The sequence below is a fragment of the Myotis nattereri genome (assembly GCF_964212035.1).
Source record: "Myotis nattereri genome assembly, chromosome: 2".
Classification (NCBI taxonomy): domain Eukaryota; kingdom Metazoa; phylum Chordata; class Mammalia; order Chiroptera; family Vespertilionidae; genus Myotis; species Myotis nattereri.
This window is the reverse complement of record NC_138076.1, coordinates 186575400-186595214: the sequence shown is the minus strand read 5'-3', so window position 1 is coordinate 186595214 and position 19815 is coordinate 186575400. Positions and strand designations below refer to the sequence as shown.

The 19815-nt window shown below is 36.8% G+C and overlaps 1 protein-coding gene across 1 annotated transcript in view; it reads left to right on the top strand.

Moving 5' to 3' along the window:
- PIK3C2G (phosphatidylinositol-4-phosphate 3-kinase catalytic subunit type 2 gamma) overlaps positions 1 to 19815 on the top strand; it is a 283175-nt gene that overhangs the window by 208922 nt on the left and 54438 nt on the right. The window contains exons 26-28 of the mRNA XM_081084139.1: positions 6269 to 6378; positions 18877 to 19066; positions 19544 to 19665. Of these exons, the coding sequence (XP_080940265.1) occupies positions 6269 to 6378; positions 18877 to 19066; positions 19544 to 19665 (422 nt within the window). The remainder of the gene's footprint in view (positions 1 to 6268; positions 6379 to 18876; positions 19067 to 19543; positions 19666 to 19815) is intronic.

Here is a 19815-nt window from a genome sequence, read left to right as displayed (position 1 = left end):
AACCCTAATAGATAATTAATATAAAGCATTTAGCACAGCATCTGCATATAGTAGGGTTCAGTTAATTTATTATACTAGAGCCTTGTTAATCTATAAGAGTACTATCCAATACAGTATCTTCTAGTCACATGTGGTTATTTAAATTTAATTTGTATTGAATAAATTTTAAATTCAGCTCCTTAGTCTCACTAGCCACATTTCAAGTGCTCAATAGCACTCCAGTGGACACACATGGTTAGTAGCACCACATTGAACAGCACAGCTATAAAACATTCACATCACTGCAGAAAAGTTGTTAGGTAATACTGAACAAATGTTGACCTTATTATAATGAATATTTTACTTGGATCCTTGTTTTAACTTTAAAATAACATATGTACCTTACTTCTCTTTTGTCTTGAAAAATTGAGAATTTCTAAAAATATTATAAACATGTAGCCCTACAAACAGACATTGGTTCCTTCATATGTAAATTGGATATATATAAGGTTCTGTCCATCTCCAGAATCTTCAAGTTGGCTTTCCAATAGTAATCAGTGACTCATAGGGGTAGGTTGTATTTTATCTCCCAATTCTATTAGGCCATATTGTAATCATGAGATGCCTATGGTTCATAATCTGTGTTTATACCACAAAAGAAATTATACAAGGACTGAGTCTGTGACCTTGACTCTACTTACATAAAAAATATTCAGGTAAGATCTACTCTAATATCTACCTGGGCTCTGGCAGGCTCTAACTCATGAATCCATGAGCTCTTGAGTATTTACTATATGCCAGAAATTGAGGAGGATACATTATCATATGAAACCCAGTTAGACTTAAAATTTTCAATTTGTTAAGGAAGATAAAGTTCATGTACACAGTAACTGAACTTTTCTAAGTGTCCATAATGCTGTAAATAACTACATACAAGAGTAAGTAGCATACTAACTACTATTTGAACCAGTCACAGACATTTCAAAGTAAACCCAAAGCAGAAAAGCATAAATAGAGTTTATGCTGTTTCTCAGGAGACACTAAAATTATGCTGAATGATAGATAATAAGTGAGCACACTAATCTGAAAGAACGGCTTTTTAAAAAAAATCGATTCAGAAAACTATCAATGAACTTTTTTCTCTTATTTAGTAAGCTTTTCTGCCTACCTAAAAAGAAAACTGCTAACATGAGTCATAATACATTAAACAATCATTAAGTTATAGAATTAATGTAACCTTATTTCATTTAAAATGTAGATGTGTGTTATTTTAACCAAGTATTTAAAAAATTCTCATAATATGCTATTAAAATCAGATGTTGAAGGTTTCTGGTATATAACATATCCAAGAAAATCTCTCCATGTTTTAATTACTCAAGTCTTGACTTTGAGACTAAGGAAGAAAATTTTCAGTGAAAAATACTGATTCAGATAAAGCATATAATGTTAGATTTAGGCTGTCACAGTAATTGAAACAGAGATCAGAGGCAATGTGAACCAATTAGACCAATGAACAAATATATATATGTAAAACTACAGTGTGTTATTCCCTCTGCTCTGGTCATTTACCTCTCAATTTTCTTCTTTTCAGGTTTCACATGGCATTCTGTATATACTCAAAGCGTTAGTAAAGGTTTCAGGATCACACTTTCTGTACTATAGCTTCTTATAATAAAAACTAAATTTAAATTTATGAAAGATTATTTTCTACCTATGTGGGTAATCTACAGTTCCCTCAATTCTCTCTCAAACTGACTCTTTTTTAAAAAAATATATATTTTATTGATTTTTCACAGAGAGGAAGGGAGAGAGATAGAGAGTTAGAAACATCGATGAGAGAGTAACATCGATCAGCTGCCTCCTGCACATCTCCCACTGGGGATGTGCCCCACAACCCAGGTACATGCCCTTGGCCAGAATCGAACCTGGGACCTTTCAGTCCGCAGGCCGATGCTCTATCCACTGAGCCAAACTGGTTTCGGCTCAAACTGACTCTTGATGTGTAAACTTCTCTAAAAAGAACTCAATGTACCACACCAGGACACAGATATAATTTGAGAAATATTTGATATGGGTCATAAATTCTATCTTTCATGAATGATCAATAGCCAGAACTATGAACACAAGCATGTGGTAAGTCCACTATAGAGTTAATGGCTCATACTCGGTAAGAAGCAGCATGTATCCAGATATCCACAGTCCTTCATATTTACTCCTGAGAAAATTGGGGGGAAAATAATCCATGAAATCCCCATCTTGCTGAAAAGCACAACATCTGCAGGAGACTCAAGAGTGTCGCTGGCTGAATTCACTAACATAAAATCCTGTATTTCATCAGCTTTCCTCTCATTAAAAAATCAATACCAGCTATTTGGAAGGTTCCCAAAGAACATAGGGACCATTCACCCATTTTAAGATGTTTTTCACACCCATTATTATGTCAGATATTTCCCAGGAGAAATCTGTCTGACTTCTCTTTGTGGTGGTAAGATTGCTGGCTTTCTGAAGCACAGCTATCAAAATAGATTTGGATTTAGTAGGAGAATAGAAGTAGAAATGTTTTTAATGTCCCTATCCTTTAAAAAGGAACTTATCCATTCATTACTTGTATGAGCCACCCTTTCCCTTTCCTATAGTTGCAATTGAAGTCATTCCCCTTGTAATCTATGCTAGGAGACACTTGAACTACGTCTCTGAGGGTCAGAGAACAGACATGGCTAAATGGGCTCAGGTCTGAGGCAATCCTTACTCAGACGTACAGATTCATAGCAGTTGAAGCTTCCTCTCTAAGGAATGGAGACCATCAACAAAGCCTAAATCAGCACTTGCTACCTTTAATCAGCTACATGACAAGGAGAGAGCTGGGGTTTTGATTTTAAGCTGGCTGTAGTTCACACTCATGTGGTGTGTGTGTGTGTGTGTGTGTGTGTGTGTGTGTGTGTGTGTTGGAAGAAGAAGGAGTAAGCATAGGGTCTACTTCCCAAGGAAATGTTTGACAGAGTCCTAAGCAAGCAGGTGTGAATTCACGGTATCTATGGAAACTAGAAAGCTATTCAGATCTAGGAAAGAAGTATTTTCTCAGCAAATGGACAATCACAGTGTGATAAGGGGGGAAATTGCCTCAGTAAGTACAGAGATGTCTCTAGAACTCAAAGTACAGAACTGATAAGATAAAGCCTAATCTAGACTCTTGTTGCTTTTGAGAACATATCTTCCTAGGGGTGATTTTAAGCTTAGTAGTTGAATGTTGGACTTCTTATAGGTTTTCAATGCTAACAGGGTCAAGTATTTTTTATTAATTCATTCACTTATATATGCATTCATTATTTCACAGACATTCATTAAGTTCTAACTATTTACAAAGCAGCATACGAGGCATAGATGATTCAACATTGAATAAAAATCCAGTGCCTGTTCTCAATGAACTTAAAATCTAATATGAAAAACATATACATGAACAAAATATAGTAAAATCTTGGCAGCCATAAGTACTGTGGAAGAGGTAGGACCAAGATATGACTATAGTACAAAGAAAGCAGCAATTAAATCTTATCAAGAGGATCTATGGGGCTTCAAGGATGAAGAAACATTTATCTGAGTCTTTAGAAAGAATTTCAATAGACAAGGAGGAAGAGGAAAGGAATTCTGACTGAAATCTTATCTAATAAAAGAGTAATATGTAAATTAACCATCACTCCATGACAAATATGGCAGCGCCCATAGTGGCCGGGGCGGGACACTGGTGGCATCGCCCCGGCAATGCGAGACTAGTGTCCACGCCACAGCCACGTGGAGGGAGGGGAGGGGAGGGGCCCCCGGGACGAGGTACGCTGGTGTCGTTGCAGGCCGGTCTGAGGGACCTTCCCCCCTCCCGGTGCATGAATTTCATGCACAGGGCCTCTAGTAAAAATATAAGTACATGTGAAGGCTTAAAGATCGTGGGCATAACATGTGTTGGAAAAGGAAGAAATCAAGTGTACCATCTGTGATACAGATGAAGAGTTATGTGGACAAGAAGAGTGAAGTGACAGATCACAGTGAGATTATGAAAGACATTTGCAGCAAGAAATGTATTTTGGACTCTATATAAACACCCAAGAACCTGGAAGTTTCTTTGTTTTTAATGAAGGGAACACCATCATCTAGCTTATATTTCAGGGCGATAACTGGGAAGTTATGTAATTAGAGAGAGGGGTTGGCGAACTAGAAAAAGGGTATTCAAGTTCTCTAAGCAAATGAAGATGAGGAGCTGAACTAGGGCAGTAATTGCAATGGAAAGGCAGATGAATACAAGAGACTGTTGAGGCAGTTTTTATAGAATTAATAAAATTCTAGTAATTGATACTGGAAATTGGGAGGAAGAAGGAATCAAAGCAAATATGAATTTTTTGTTAGTTGGACAGTGGTGGAAGTAAAAATGGAGATATAAAACAGGAAGAGGAGGAAGAGTCTATAGGAGACGAGAATTTGTTCAAATTTAATCATGTATTTGAGATGTTTGATCATCCATGAGAAGAGACATTGAGAACTTTGCAGGACCCCCTAATACATTTTCATGGTTCCAATTACTATATACATGTTACTGACTCCCAAATCTATATTTAGCGCTATATGGTTTAGGCCTCATCCAGCCCTTCAAATATATCCAATCAATCACCCAGTTTTCTCAATTCTACTTATATTTAAAATCCAATAACTTCTCTTCATGCCTAAACAATCTCCTAATCCAGCTTCTTATTTGGCTTCATTAAATCTATTTTTCAAAAATAACAACAATGATCTCTCCAAAATACAATTCAAGTATTTTATTGCCCATGTAAAAGAGCTATCTCTTGTCTTTAGGATAAAGCACAAAATCTTTTATATTGCTAAAACATCCTACCCTACTTGCCTTTTCAGTCCAATCTCTTGTCACTCACCCCGAGGACACTCTCTGTTCCAGAAAGCTATAATGGATTTCTTTCTGTAAACAAATGGAAGACATCTTGCTCTTCTCTGCACATCTATATATGCTGTTCCCTTTATTTTTAGGATTAACAGCATTGCTCTTAACTTCCCACAACTGTAAAAGGGCCTCTATTCCAGAGCAGGAAATAATTTCTCATCTTAGTCATAGAGGTACTGATGACATCATTCCTCTTTTTTTATTTTTTTGCAAAGTTCACATTTATTTCACAAAGATCTATTTTTTTTCCTCAAAGAGTTTTGCCTATGACTCTAGAGAATATTATCCCTTCAGTCTACACTATAACATAAACAAAGTAAAACAACCTTTTCTAAAGGTTGGCAGAAAAACGCCTGAGCCTTTGAACAATTATGCCTTTGATTATTTCAGTGCTTTAATAATCTTTAATAAATACAATTACCACTTAACTAGAGAAAATTGAGCTCTGGTAGCCTGAGTCATAGAGTTGTGGAAGAGCAAAAATAAGAACCAGAGTGATGAGTTTCACACTCTGTGTGTTTACAGCCATTTGACCTGGACACTTCAATTATGGTTTGGGGGGATTTTTGTAACAATGTATAATGTATAAAGCTTTTGTTGTTGTTGTTAATCCTTGCTCCATGATATTTTTTCACTGATTTTTAGGGAGAATGGAAGAGAGAGTGAAGGACAGAGAATCAATTGGTTGCCTCCTGCATGAGCCCCAGGGCTGGGAAGGAGCCTGCAACCAAGGTACATGCTCTTGACTGGAATTGTACCTGGGACCCTTTGGTCTGCAGGCTGATGCTCTATGCACTGAGCCAAACCAGCTAGAGTTAAAGCTCTTTTTTATTCATTAGCTCGTTGATTCTCCCAGAATATGTTAGGTATATTTATATATACTTTTAAAGTGAGAAAATGAAGATTCAAAGAGATTAAGAGACTTTCTCAAGATCATTCAGATTTTAAATGGTGGGTCCAGAATTTCTGCCATTAGACCTCTTATTATTTCTACCGTACCATGCTAAATATGCCTCTCTACAAGAAGATAAGTAGTGATAACTGATACTATCATGCTTATTTCAATGGTTTATGATAGTTAAATTATTAATTTGCAAGCACTTTCACAATTTTATTGATTTTTATTGTTATTGTTTATACAATTAACTAGAGGTGAAAAAACAGGAACTTATACTTATTCATGGGTACAAACTGAAATGCATTGCTATGTAAAGTTGTTTGTGTGTATTTGTAGAATTAACCAAGTAGTAAGCTTAGCCAAACTTAACCAAGTAAGATTTTGTTTACATTTATTCTGAGATTTGCTTTTTGCTTTTGTTTTGTCTGTGTGTTTGTTTTGCCAAGATGCTACATGCAGGACTGCCAGAGCTAAGTGGAATACAAGACTTGAAATATGTGTACAATAATCTTCGTCCACAAGACACAGATCTGGAAGCAACAAGCCATTTTACCAAGTAAGGCTAGCTGTGAATGCATAAGTTTGCATTTATGCGTACACACACATTTCACATTGGAGATGAATTTGGGGTGACCAGTCATTGGAATGAAGCTGTCATTTCTGGAACTAGCTTGTGACTTCTTTCCCAAGGGGGAGAAAAGGACAATGTGAATGTCTAGCACAAAGCCCTGGTGGAGTTTCCTTAGCACGCTATTGTTTGCTGACCAAACTCTTTATCTAACACATTACTCAATAAGAGGTCACTAAAAAGAGCAAGGACTGGCATAAATAAATTGGTTGTTCTACTTGAACTATGTCCAGAAAAACAATTTGGAAAAAGATTTATGGTGAGATATGGACTCACTACTTTCATCTTTAGACCATAGAGTGATGTATCATTGCTTGGACAGAGCAAGTATAGTGTTACAACTTACAAATAGTACCTCCTATCATTAAAAAAAAAGGAAATAAACTGTATATTGGATGGAAATAAAGCTCTTTCAGGCCATGATTAAAGCAAAAATGTAAATGTGCTTTATGTGTCAGCCAGAATCCTGTCCTTCCACATCCCCCCATTTCATCTGACCCACCAGATCTGTAAAGAGCAGGATCTTAGATATGGGTGAGCTTGCCTAGGTTCACTCACCTCCCTTTTCCATTCAAGAGGACTTGAACTAATATGGAAAGTAGATCTGAAGCCAATAACCTCCTGGCAGTGAGCCAGTATATCAGCTCCTGCATATCTTCTGCCAGGCTAATTTTCTCGCTTTCAGATGTTATGTATTATGTTCTGTTAATTAAACTTCTTTTGAGAAATTTATGATGAAGCACTTTTCTCCATTGAATACTTAAAAGAAGTCTAGTCATCTAAATTAGGGCATATGATTTCTTTGTTCATTTATTGTCTTTGACTTGTCATGTCCTACCTCTCATACTTTTGATGACCTTATAATGTAGCTGTCTTCATGAAGGTTTATCCACCCCAACTCTATTATTACCAAATTAATCTTCTTCCCAGTAGATTACTTTTACAATATACATTCATGCTTGCTTTGCATATTTAACTCACATTTATGGCCTCATCAGAGAGGAGAGGGCTCAGGAATTGGATGAAAGAAGGTGAAGGGATTAAGCAAAAGTCCTATATAATAAAGAGTTAATATGCTAATTAGACTGAACAGCAGAATGACTATCTGGACAACCTTCTGGATGAAGCAGGGGCTGCGAGGGCCGAGGCAGCCAGGGCTGCGAGGGCCGAGTCCCTTGCATGAATTTCATGCATCGGGTCTCTAATATTATGTGTGTGTGTGTGTGTGTATAAAACATTACAATAGGAAAACATTATATATATAAGTATTATATATAAAACATTATATATATATATATATATATATATATATATATATATATATATATATTACATAGACATAGACAACAGTGTGGTGGTAGCTAATAGCCAGAGGGAAAGGGGGTTTGGGAGTATGTAGAGCTGGGCAATGTTGGGTCGGGGTGGGGGGTGCAAAAGGGAAGGATAGAGACTTTGCTTGGGGCAATGGGCTCACAATGCAGTGTGCATATGATGTTTTATTGAGTTGTACACTTGAAATGTATATGGTTCTGTGAACCAATGTCACCCCCAATAAATTCAATTTAAAAAAAATTAAAAACAATAATGGGGGCTTTAAATGACAAGATACAAATAAATGTTAAAAACTACGTACAGGTGTTTACTTTTCTATGTAAATAATATTATTTTAAGCTGCATTCTCTGAGAGCACATAGATTTCTAAATTTATGGAGAAACTTGAAGTGTAAACATCAGTGCACATAATTTACCAAAAAAGAAACAGCATTCTGTAATGTATCCAGCACTGGTCCCGGTGCTTCAAGGCGTGTCATTAACTCTGCCTACTTTTGAGAGCCCCTGTATATTTAAACTCCTCTCCTTTGTGTTCTGAAGGGCTAAACGTGTTTTATGTCCCTGTTTATTCTGATATCACTACTCAGAAGATCAAAATAAGACAAGAAAACACACCCTCCCCGCTACCACCAAGCTCACAGATCTGGGTCTTAAATGAGGACTAAGCCATCTGAGACAACATGTGTGGCTACCTAGAGTGTCTTAGTCCAGGCTACAGTATTACCACTAAGAGGCTGCCATCCTTGACCCTGTTTGAGACTTGAAAGAAAGACGGTTTTTTCCTGCCTCTCCAAGGGCGTACTCTACTTATGAAAAATAGAGGATCCTTCCTCACTCCTGGATATTCACATTCTGGGTTAAGAGCTGATTATAAGAGTTTCAAAGGATGCTGTACTCTGTGTGGCATTAAGAACTGTATCACAGCTCTAGCCGGTGTGGCTTAGTTTGGTTGGGCATTATCCTGTGCACCAAAAGGTTGCAGGTTCGATTCCGTCAGAGTCCATGCCCAAGAGTACATGCCCAAGTTTTGGGCTCGATCCCCATGGGGGAGTGTAGGAGGCAGCCAATTGATCTGATCTCTCCTTCTTCTTCTTCTTCTTCTTCTTCTTCTTCTTCTTCTTCTTCTTCTTCTTCTTCTTCTTCTTCCTCCTCCTCCTCCTCCTCCTCCTCCTCCTCCTCCTCCTCCTCCTCCCCTTCTTCTTCTTCTTCTTCTTCTTCTTCTTCTTCTTCTTCTTCTTCTTCTTCTTCTTCTTCTTCTTCTTCCCTCCCTCCCTTCTTCCCTCTCCCTTCCTCTCTCTCTAAAACAAAATATAAAATTAAAAAAGAACTGTATCACAATTAATGGCATTTAGAAAAAAAATTAATATAAAATTGTTTTCCTGGCCACAAAGGTTTTTCACATCATTGCCAAATCTTCTATTTGGTTCTCTTGCTTTTTTCTACTCCCCTTTCAGCTGGATGCTATTGATTAGAACCAAGAAATTCTCATGACTCAGTCCCTGCAAATTGATACTCTCATGTAATATCTCTGCTGGGCCCAGGGCTAGGCAACAAAGGCAACCATCCATTAAAATGATGTCCAAATGGGGTATTTCAGAATTTTCAATCATCTCAAACCTCGGGTTAGTTGTCCTTAGAAACAGATAACCTATTTCATAGCCCAGACTGGGATCATTAAGCATAAGCTTCTCTGCCTTCCTCCCCTCCCACATACAGATCATGCTTTTCACATCATCCATTTCCTCCTCCAAAAATGTGAGGGGAAATTTTGCATGTTTTCCTAGTATTCCATTTGGTCTGCCACACAGATTTTGTGGTTTAGTAAGTATAATAACTTTTGTTCTTCAGCTAAAATTGAAAGTAATCTGAAGCAAAACAAAACTCCAATCCTCAAAAAATAAATAGCTTGTATTAGTGAGGTGTTTTGGTAGCAAGAACCAGGGATTTATCTGGTATCCCTGGGAAAAAGGATATATATATATATATATATATATATATATATATATATATGGAGAGAGAGAGAGAGATAGATATACATATAGACACAGATAGATAGATATAGATATAGATATAGATATAGATATAGATAGATATAGATATAGATAGATATAGATATAGATATATTCAAACTGTAATCTAATAAACCTCAGAAACCAGTAGCGTCTGGCTAGTATCTAATGGAAAAAGAGATCTTTCACTCTGCTTATCTCTGCCTATCATATACTAACTCTCGGTCTATTGGCCAACATTCTCTAGTATAAATTCAAGAAAGAGAGACAATGTCATTGACTTAACTAGTTACTTTTGTCCCTATTGGACAAGGTCCTTCATGAAAAGCTATCATGGATTCTCTTTCTTATCTATACTCCTATCAAGGGTCATTCCTTCACACACAAAGAAAACGCCAACAACCAAGAGCTTCTTCTCTGAACTTTGAGCTTTAGAGAGAATAGTCTTAGTTATAAGGGGCCACTGGGCAGAGCAGACACAGTGACTGTCCCAACAGGTACAACTGTGAAGCCACTGGAAATGTCAGGGACAGTCAGAGCGAGTGTCCCCAGTCTCCACATCACAAACAAAGGAGCCAAAGCTAGGATATGCAGACAGAATACCAGAAATCCCCAGTGTTCCCTTATTCCTCCTTATGTATTCGACATGGATACAGAGTGAGACAAGACTATGCTCCAATGTCTCAAAGCATAGTTCACTGCCTTCCTATCTGGTTTCTCTTCAAGACTGAGAGAGTATGGGACGGAGATGCAGTTCCCAAGGTTCTTTTATCATTAAATGTTCTTGATGCTTTTTTAGTACTTTTCAAATTGTCATCTCATGGGTTATTGTATTTCCACAAATAAAGGTCAGAATTTTCCTTTGCCTTATCGTAACCATTGATACCTATAGAAATAAAGGCTTACAAAAAAAAAAAAAAAGAAAGAAAATCAAAAGCAGAACCTAGCGGAATTAGCAATCATGTTGTCCAACTTGGCCCAAATTAGAAAAGAAGATTCAAAGAAAAATGCAAAGTGAAATTTCTCCTTTCATTGTGAAAGTCTCCTATTTTTTAAATATAATTATAAAAACTAATCTGAACTAAACTGACTTGATAAAGTAATTTTTTTCAGGTATAAGAGCTTTTATAGGCCTGTACTTCATAAATTGTGTGGACCAGTCACAATCACTACCATGTTTGAAAACTTAGTTGCTATTCTAAATTTCTGCAGTAAGAGAATCTCTATTTTTGAATTCTGTAAGTTAAACTGAGAATATGCCTAATTTGCCTAAATATCAAGTCAGGATACACATTAACTGCAAAATATGTATATTTTGAACTCTTTGGAAGACTACCAGTCTAAGGTTAAAAGCATTTGAAAAGTTTAATGTACCCATCAAGAGTATCAGAAATCATCATTTTAAGAGATAAATAGTCCAAATAGTACTGTTTCACAACAGCTGTTATCCCCCAACAGCTATGTGCATCACTCAGTCCTCACTGGTATGCCTGATCCTGTTCAGTGTGCCAAAGTGCTATATCCCAATTTAACAAGAAATGAGATTACAATAACTTACTATTTTTTTAAATATATTTTATTGATTTTTTTTTTTACAGAGAGAAAGGGAGAGGGAAAGAGAGTTAGAAACATCGATGAGAAAGAAGCATCAATCAGCTGCCTCCTGCACACCCGCTACAGGGGATGTGCCTGCAACCAAGGTACATGCCCTTGACTGGAATCGAACCTGGGACCCTTCAGTCCGCAGGCTGATGCTCAGTGGAGCCAAACCAGTCAGGGCAATAATTTACTACTTTAAAATACATTTTTATATGTTGAAGGTTTTTATTAGCTTAATTATAGCACCATTTACCAGTACTGATTTTTCTATATTATTGCATGTTAAGATTTTTTCTTGCTTTGCATACAATTTTATTTTAATATCACCCATAAAATAAACTGGCTTTAGGAGGGGAGGATAGTAACCTGGAATATCACATCACTGACACATTACTTATGCATAATAAGTCCAGTCCATCAGCCTTTGCTTAGTTCATTTATTACAGTTGCTTTGATTTGGCCACGTTTTATAAGGAATCTCCATAAGAAATAGTTTGAAATTACTTATTCATAGTCAAGGCCATGGAGCCTGGAACTCTTTTTTTATTTAATGTCTTTATTGATTAAGGTATTACATATGTGCCCTTATCCCCCCATTGCCCCCCCACCCCCCACTCATGCCCTCACCCCCCTGGTGTCTGTGTCCATTGGTTAGGCTTATATGCATGCATACAAATCCTTTGGTTGATCTCTCCCCTTTACCCCACCCTCCCCTACCTTCCCTCTGAGGTTTGACCATCTGATCTCTGTCTCTGCATCTGTTCTTGGTCATTAGTTTATGTTGTTCATTATATTCCATAAATGAGTGAGATCATGTGATATTTATCTTTCTCTGACTGGCTTATTTCGCTTAGCTAAGATTTGGAGCCTGGAACTCTTATTTGTCAGCAGAGTTAGGCGCCTGTGGTGACATGTACGTGAGATTGCTGACCTCTAGGTGAATTCTGAAGACTTAAAAGCTAACTGGGGAACACAGGAACGATTGTGTGTTTTCTGAAGGCAAGTGCTAACTGTGAAACAAGAGGAAAAGAAAAGAAAGAAAAATAATTCTACAGTTGCTTCTTTTTAATCCCTATCTAATACCTCTTTTGTAGGATTTCAGGAGAGTTTACCTACTTTCAGTTTTCATAGAACCATAACTTGTACATTTGGTTTCCCTCTATCCCTCTACATGTAGTTTGCTATCTCTGGGGTTCTCACTGTTGTGCCCAGATTTCAAGGTTCCCAAAAAGCCCATCAGGGAGCCAGCGAGTCCGATGCAAAAGCAAAGAGTCCTCCATTTCAAACCCAGGTTTGGCTCCCCTGCCTCCCCCCTTACTGGCACAGCAGCAGGTGGCAGAGAGAGAGCGAGGCCTGATGGGATTGTGGGTTTTATAGTAAGGGCAGGGGAGGGGACTGTGGGCCCCTCCAATTGGCCAGGCGCGAGTTGGGTCTTGTTACACAGGATGTGGTCATCTCTCTTGTGCGCACATCCCTTGATTGTCATTGGTTAGTTTAAAGAAATCCTGGGCGTGGCCAGCAGGGGCCTGGGCTTCCGGGAAGAAGGCACTCTCCTGAGCACATGGTGGCCGCCCCAAAAATGGAGGACCCAGGGCAAGATGGAGGGCGCAGTCCTCGCCCCCCCAAGGGTGAGCTGAGCCCAGGCTCCAGGGGCCAGTCCGGTTGCTGGGGGTCCAGTTCCAGCCCAGACAGGAAATCCACGTCCTCCGTCTCGTTCCCAGGGGCGCTGGCGATCACCTCCTCCTCCATCTCCTCAGGCGAGGGCACACGCCCCGCCCTGCCGCCGCTGCTGCCGCCGGGGGCGGCGGGCGAGTGGCAGCCTGCACCGGGCTCCCGCCGTGGGCTGGGGAGTCGGTGCCCGAGGCCGCCAGCAGCGTGGTCAGGCCCCGCGATGACTCGCCCTTTCACTCACATCTTTATTTCTTTACTTAACTGGTAGTAACATTTCTGAAATAATATTTGCATATTATTATTCTATTTCCATTGCTTTTCCTATGTTACTTCATTTGATCCTATCAACAATCCTGGTGGATGGCATGGTTTAGTCATCAACGGTGTTTTATAGGTGAAACAATTGATTCTCCTGAAGGCTAAATGAGTTTCTTGATATCACAAGCAGAACTAATAAGTGAGCTCAGAGGGAACAAAATTGATTTCTTGCATAATGGATGTTCCTCCCTGGACCCAGCTAACTCAGACAGAAAAAAAAAAAAACCTGCATATGTAACTCTGAATGCTCTGGTAATCTCAGATAAATATACGTGTTCATTAACTTTAGTGTCCTTAGACTAGTTGAAGGAATGTGGTAAGAAAATGTCTAAGTGCTTGTAGCTATGTTTCTTAAATTAGGGCTCCCTGCCATCAAAGCACAAGGATTAACATGACATATCCTGTTTTTTTTATTTATTTTCTTTTAACCTTTTTGTTTTAACCTTTCACTAGAATATCAAATTTTGTGTTCACATATGTGTACATACACATTACATATGCAACCAAAATTATTAATTGCTTTCTTTTCCATGATAATCTTGAATTTTTAAAAATAAAGGTGCATAGAGAAGAACATTTTTTAAAATTATGTACCCGAAATGCATCAGAATTGATCATTCATTGAGTTCATTGTGGAATGGTAGTTTTTTTGGTTAAAAAATATGGGTTTGACTACTTATTGGTCCAGAAGGCAAAGAAGAAACTTTCCTCTACTCTCAAGGTTCTTTTGGCTGGTCTAATAATCAAATAAGCGTGATGGATTGACAAGAGAAAATGACTAAATTTAATCACATGCATGAGAGAGTCAGAGACAGAAAGGGAAATTGAGGTACATGTGGCATTCTGAGCTAAGGATGAGGTAATGCACCTTGAGGCAGAGGTAATTGCCAGAAGAGCACATGGTCAGTACTTATTAGTTTACCCTCCAATATAAATAGGTTAAAAAGTCATTTCTGGTTTTAGCTCTTATCATGTGCCAGACTCCTAATTTAAATTATTCTAGTTAAGAGGGGAGCAGAAGTTACTTTTGAGCCCACAGAGTCTTAGTTGCCTTCAATTCACAATCATCTGTGTAACACTGGGGCACATCTTCAGGTGGCTTCTTCTGACACCTACAATAAATTTGTAACAACATAGGAATTACCTTTAAAAAGATTATATATATATATATATATATATATATATATATATATATATATATTTCAGAGCAGAAGAGAGAGAGAGAGAGAGAGAGAGAGAGAGAGAGAGAGAGAGAGAAGCATCAATGATGAAAGAGAATCATGGATCAGCTACCTCCTGCACACCCTACCCAGGCATGTGCCCTAACTGGGAATCTAACTTTGACTTCCTGGTCAATGTTCAACCACTGACCCACACAGGCCAGGCAAATAGGAATTATCTTGACTGCATACTTTTAGGCTTAAGAAGGAGAAAGTACTGTTCTAACATTTTACAGATTATAAATTCAACATTAAACTATGACTTTTCTTCATTAAATAAAAGAAATTGTGATGAAGCTTTTTAATTCATTGTTACCTCTGAATAACTAACAGAGCCAGATACTCAGTCAGTAATGCCCAAAAAAGAAAACAAAAGTAATGTGTTTATCACACATGACAAAATCTCTGCAATGAAAATGAAGTTTGAGAATTAGATGAAAAAAAATTTGCTCATGGGGAGTGAGTCACTTCCATTTATATATGAAAGCAATATGGTAAAATAGGAATATTCTTATGCAAATTTCTTCACACAAAAAAAAACCATTTTGAGCAATATTTCCCTGAAACTATTACAGAGACTGACCAGTAAAACAGGTATTCCATCAAACTGCCTGAGAACCTTCACTCAATCGCTGTTCAATAGCCATTAAGGGCATTTTTTTCTCAATGGTTATTCTGACCGATTCAGGAAGCAGTGAAAAACTTTTGGCATTTCTAGTAACATATTAACAGAAATGTGAATTCAAAAATATTATAATATTTCATCTACAAAAAATGAAGTCTGCCGAGATGCTGAACTAGACATGGAAGATCAAAGCTGCAGGATTCAACCCAGTTTTCTGAATTGAGGGATAATTATTGAACTACACTGAGACTGATCAAATCCATTACCCATTGACACTCACATAGCTATGGAAACCTGCTACAGCAGGTGCTTCTAATGGTAAATTTAAGATAGTTATATCATACAAAAAGGTGCATATGTTATGAATCAGATAAACATGAGTTGGAATTTTTGGTTACTACTTCCTGGATGATGTCACCTTTGGTATGCATTTCACCTCTCTTGGTCTTTCTTATCTATTATTAAAATAATTACACTTTCCTCTAAGAATGAAAGATTAACATAAGGCATTGTGTGCAGCCCTGCCAAAGGATATACACGCCCTCAGGGCAGAAATCTGAATTCTTTTCTTCACATCTATGCCCCAGCACAGAACGTAGTGCCTAGCAAGGAGTTAGAAGCATTTCTCAAGATTGCCTAGAGCTTTCCCCTAGAATTTAAGAATTCGATCCCTCCAGCTGCTGCTTTGGATCTGCAATACATGGATAATCCAAAGCATAAGCCTGTTGATGCTGCAGTTAAACCAAATAAAACAAAAAGCTGTCACCTCACAAAGGCCTAAAACCTACTGCTCTCAGGGCACTGGTACCAACTTGAGTCATGTGTAATAGAACTGTTTGATTTGACCTATTAATCTGCCACCTGAGAGATGGGAGATGGATTTAGGTGAGAGTCTGTCCTAAAACGCTATAGGCTTATCATAAAGGCTTATCCTTCATCTCCATTCTTCCTATGTCTTAACTGTTGGGCAGTGTGTGAATACAACATGAACATAGTTGAGATTTTGTGAGGGTGAATACACCAGAACTTAAGATTTCTGGATCATAGGCCTATCTTCATAAGAAAGGAGCACATGCTATCACCTGAGAGCTTTTCACCCTAACACATAAAATATATATATGTTCACTAAGTATTTGTTGAATGAATGAATGAATGAATGAAAGGTAGGGTCTCCATAAGTCATGATTAATAGTATACTTCTACTTTATTATCTTCATGTCTTTGCCAATAAAGAAAAAAACAAATTTTATATACTGTACTATATTTCCATAAATTCAAAGAACATTTTTAGAAACAATGAACACTGTGGAAATGAATAATGATCAGAGTCATATTTTAACTTCCTTAGCAATTTTTGACCTCTATTGATGATAATGGAAAAATTTGGAATTTACTCAAAAAAGTCCAATACTAGAACAAGATAAATGGGCTTGAAGTTTTATAAAAGTGAGGGGACAATTATTAAACATTAGTGAACTACACTGCTAACATTGAGGACGTGGCAGATTCGTTGTAAAACAGGTATTGCAACTTTGATGGAAGCCTACCCAGAAAAGTAGTGCTTGACTACAGGTAACATCCATTTCTCTTAGAAAATCTTAGCAAACATAGAATATAAAGAAACTTAGATAGACATCATACTTTTAAAAGTGAAAAATTGTAGGCATTCCCATTAATGTCAGGAAAAAAAATAATGCCTTCTATATTGATAGTAAAGTTCTATATTTAGGCTTTGTTATATTGTTATTTTCCATTTGAATAACACAACAAATATAGCAATTCCAAAGAATTAACCAAAAAAAAAAAAAAAAAAAAAGGATAACAAGAGTTCAGTGAAATAAGTGGTTACAAGGTAAACATTCAAGACTCAGTAGTGAAAATAAAATATTAAAGGAAAAACATTATATGATCATCTCAATAGATTCAGAAAAATGCAATTAATAAAATTTACAATCACTCATTTTGAAAAGCTCTCTAGAAATAGAAAGGAATGTCCATAACCTACAACTAAAAACTTACAAAAAACATTATATTTAATGGTACAACATTGAAAATGTTTCCTTCATAATCAGGAACAAACTTAGCTGCCACCACTTCTATTTACCATTGAACTAGATGTTTTAGCAGTACAAAGGGTGACAAAAAACCTCCTTCGTTACTTGCAGGTTACATGACTGCGTTCATTCAAATTTCAAAAGAATAAAAAGATATATTGTTAGAATTAATGAGTTAAAATTTTACTCATCATATCAAATATTAGTTAAAATAAAATTTTAAAATTTAAGAAATCTTCTGAAAAATCTAAAGACAAAATTACATATTGAAAGACACAGTGCATATTCAGAAAAATTACCTATAATAACCAAACTAAAACATATCTTAGAAAAACTACTGGACTTCAAAGAAAAAGAAACCTTTTTAAGCCTCTAGGCAAAAAGAGGGAGTTCTTTATAAGGGAAAAAAAGCTCAGCATGTCATCAGAGTTTTGGATAGCAATTCTTTATTCCAGAAGAAAATGGAATAATATTTTGATGTCACTCAAACAATAAAGTGTAAGCCAAAAATGTTGTATTTAGCCGAATTGATTTTCAAGTATAAAGGCCCAGAGACAAATGATTATCAACACCCAAAACTCAGGAACTTGTAACCTTGGGCATTCCTGAAGGATTTATGAGAATTAGCTTCAGAGAGTCAAAATGACTGAGAGATATGGACTGGTAGAGAGTTTAAGATTCAATGCTATTTAGAAGAGAGACTGCATAATATGTGTAGTAGAAATACTACTGTATGATGTAAACACAATAGCGCTGAAAAAATGAAAGTGGAATAGGAAGCACATATGAAATGTAGAATAAGAAAAAAAAGAAAAGTAGAATAAGCATAATGTTTGTTTTATAGTATTACCTGGGATAAACAGGACAACACTGCAAATTAGGTACTGGAGAGGGGTACAAAGGAGATAAAGAATATTACATAAAGGTATTTGTTATACCATTAGTATGCAGTTGCAAAGTTTCTTAAAACAACAACACAATTAACGTTAAGAAGCAGAAACACTCCAAAACAAACCAAAAAGACCAGAGAATGAAAAACATTTCATATAAAATACTTGTATATTAGGTATAGTATAATTGTATGCAACTTTTTTGTAAGATGCTTGAAAAAAATTCACAAATACATACAAAATTCAAATGATACAAGTTAAACTGTAATTTTTATTTTTTTTAAATATAAGGGGAAGGAAGGAAAAACAGAGAGAGTGCAGGATAGATGCTGGCTTCTTGAAATATATATTCTTTGTAGATTTAACTTCTGGAGCTATGTAAATATTTTAATAATTCTAAAGTAAAATTAAATTTAAATTATCATCTTTAAAATAGAAAAAAATCTAAAATAAGTCAAAATACAAGTTTATAATCACAGTTTTATATTTCACTATGAGAGTTTATTTTATATCTGCTAACAACTCAAACTGTAAACTTGAAATTTACAAAAAAAAAAAAAATAAGGTTTAATAGCTGGGCTCCAAATAAAAATTGTTGGTTCTTGACTTTTTCCTCCACATCTAACAAACACAAGGAAACAAATCTTAAGTGAAATGAGTCCATTCAAGGGACTGTAACCCATTATCTTTTCTTTTTCGTTTCTCTAGGAAAATAAAGGAAAGTCTGGAGTGTTTCCCTGTTAAGTTGAATAACTTGATCCACACGCTGGTACAAATGACAGCCATAAGCCCTACCAAGTGTACTTCACAGAACTTTCCCCAGGAATCCTGTATGTTGAGTGCAACCAGGTCAATTCAAAGAGCGACAATTTTAAGGTTCAGCAACATGACTAGTCCTGTAAGTCTCAAGTCTGTCATCTTAACTTACATATCATTTGCCTTCAGACTCCCCTTCTCTATGCTACACATCCTTCCTTAAACCATGATTTTTGCTTTTACTATGCAAATGAAAAATCAGTTTCATTTTGAGCAGAAGTGCCACTAAAGAGGATGTTCTAAGGACAAATCATAACAACCAGAGCTATTAGAAGAGAACCATCAAAGAGAACAGATCCTGCCCGTGGTAGAATATGAAACAAGAGCTGATTGAAGTGTCTGCAAGAAGAGCAGAAATTGGGCGTCTGTTCCCAGCACATTAGATTATTATTATACGCTGTGTTTATATGTAATTTTGCCATTACAAATTGCATCTCTCAACTTTTGTGATGATTTTTTGTGCACAAAGACTCCTGCTTTGTTTAGTGACATGCAGTCAGATGTAGAAGGTATCACAGGTTGATATTGCTGTCTTTTGATTTTTGTCTGTTTTTTGCAGCTCTATCTAATCCAGGTGACACACAGTAACAACGAAACAAGCCTGACAGAAAAATCGTTTGAACAGTTTTCAAAACTTCACAGCCAACTTCAGAAGCAGTTTGCATCACTGACTCTCCCAGAGTAAGGCACTGTCCTCCACAGTGTGTGCCTTCAGTACTTGTCCTTGAAAATACGGGAAAACGATGGTTATGGGAGCTCCTATTTGTAAGCAACACAGCAGCAAAGTCTGTACTGCTCTGAGTCAAAAAAGTATGTCTCATAAAACAGAAC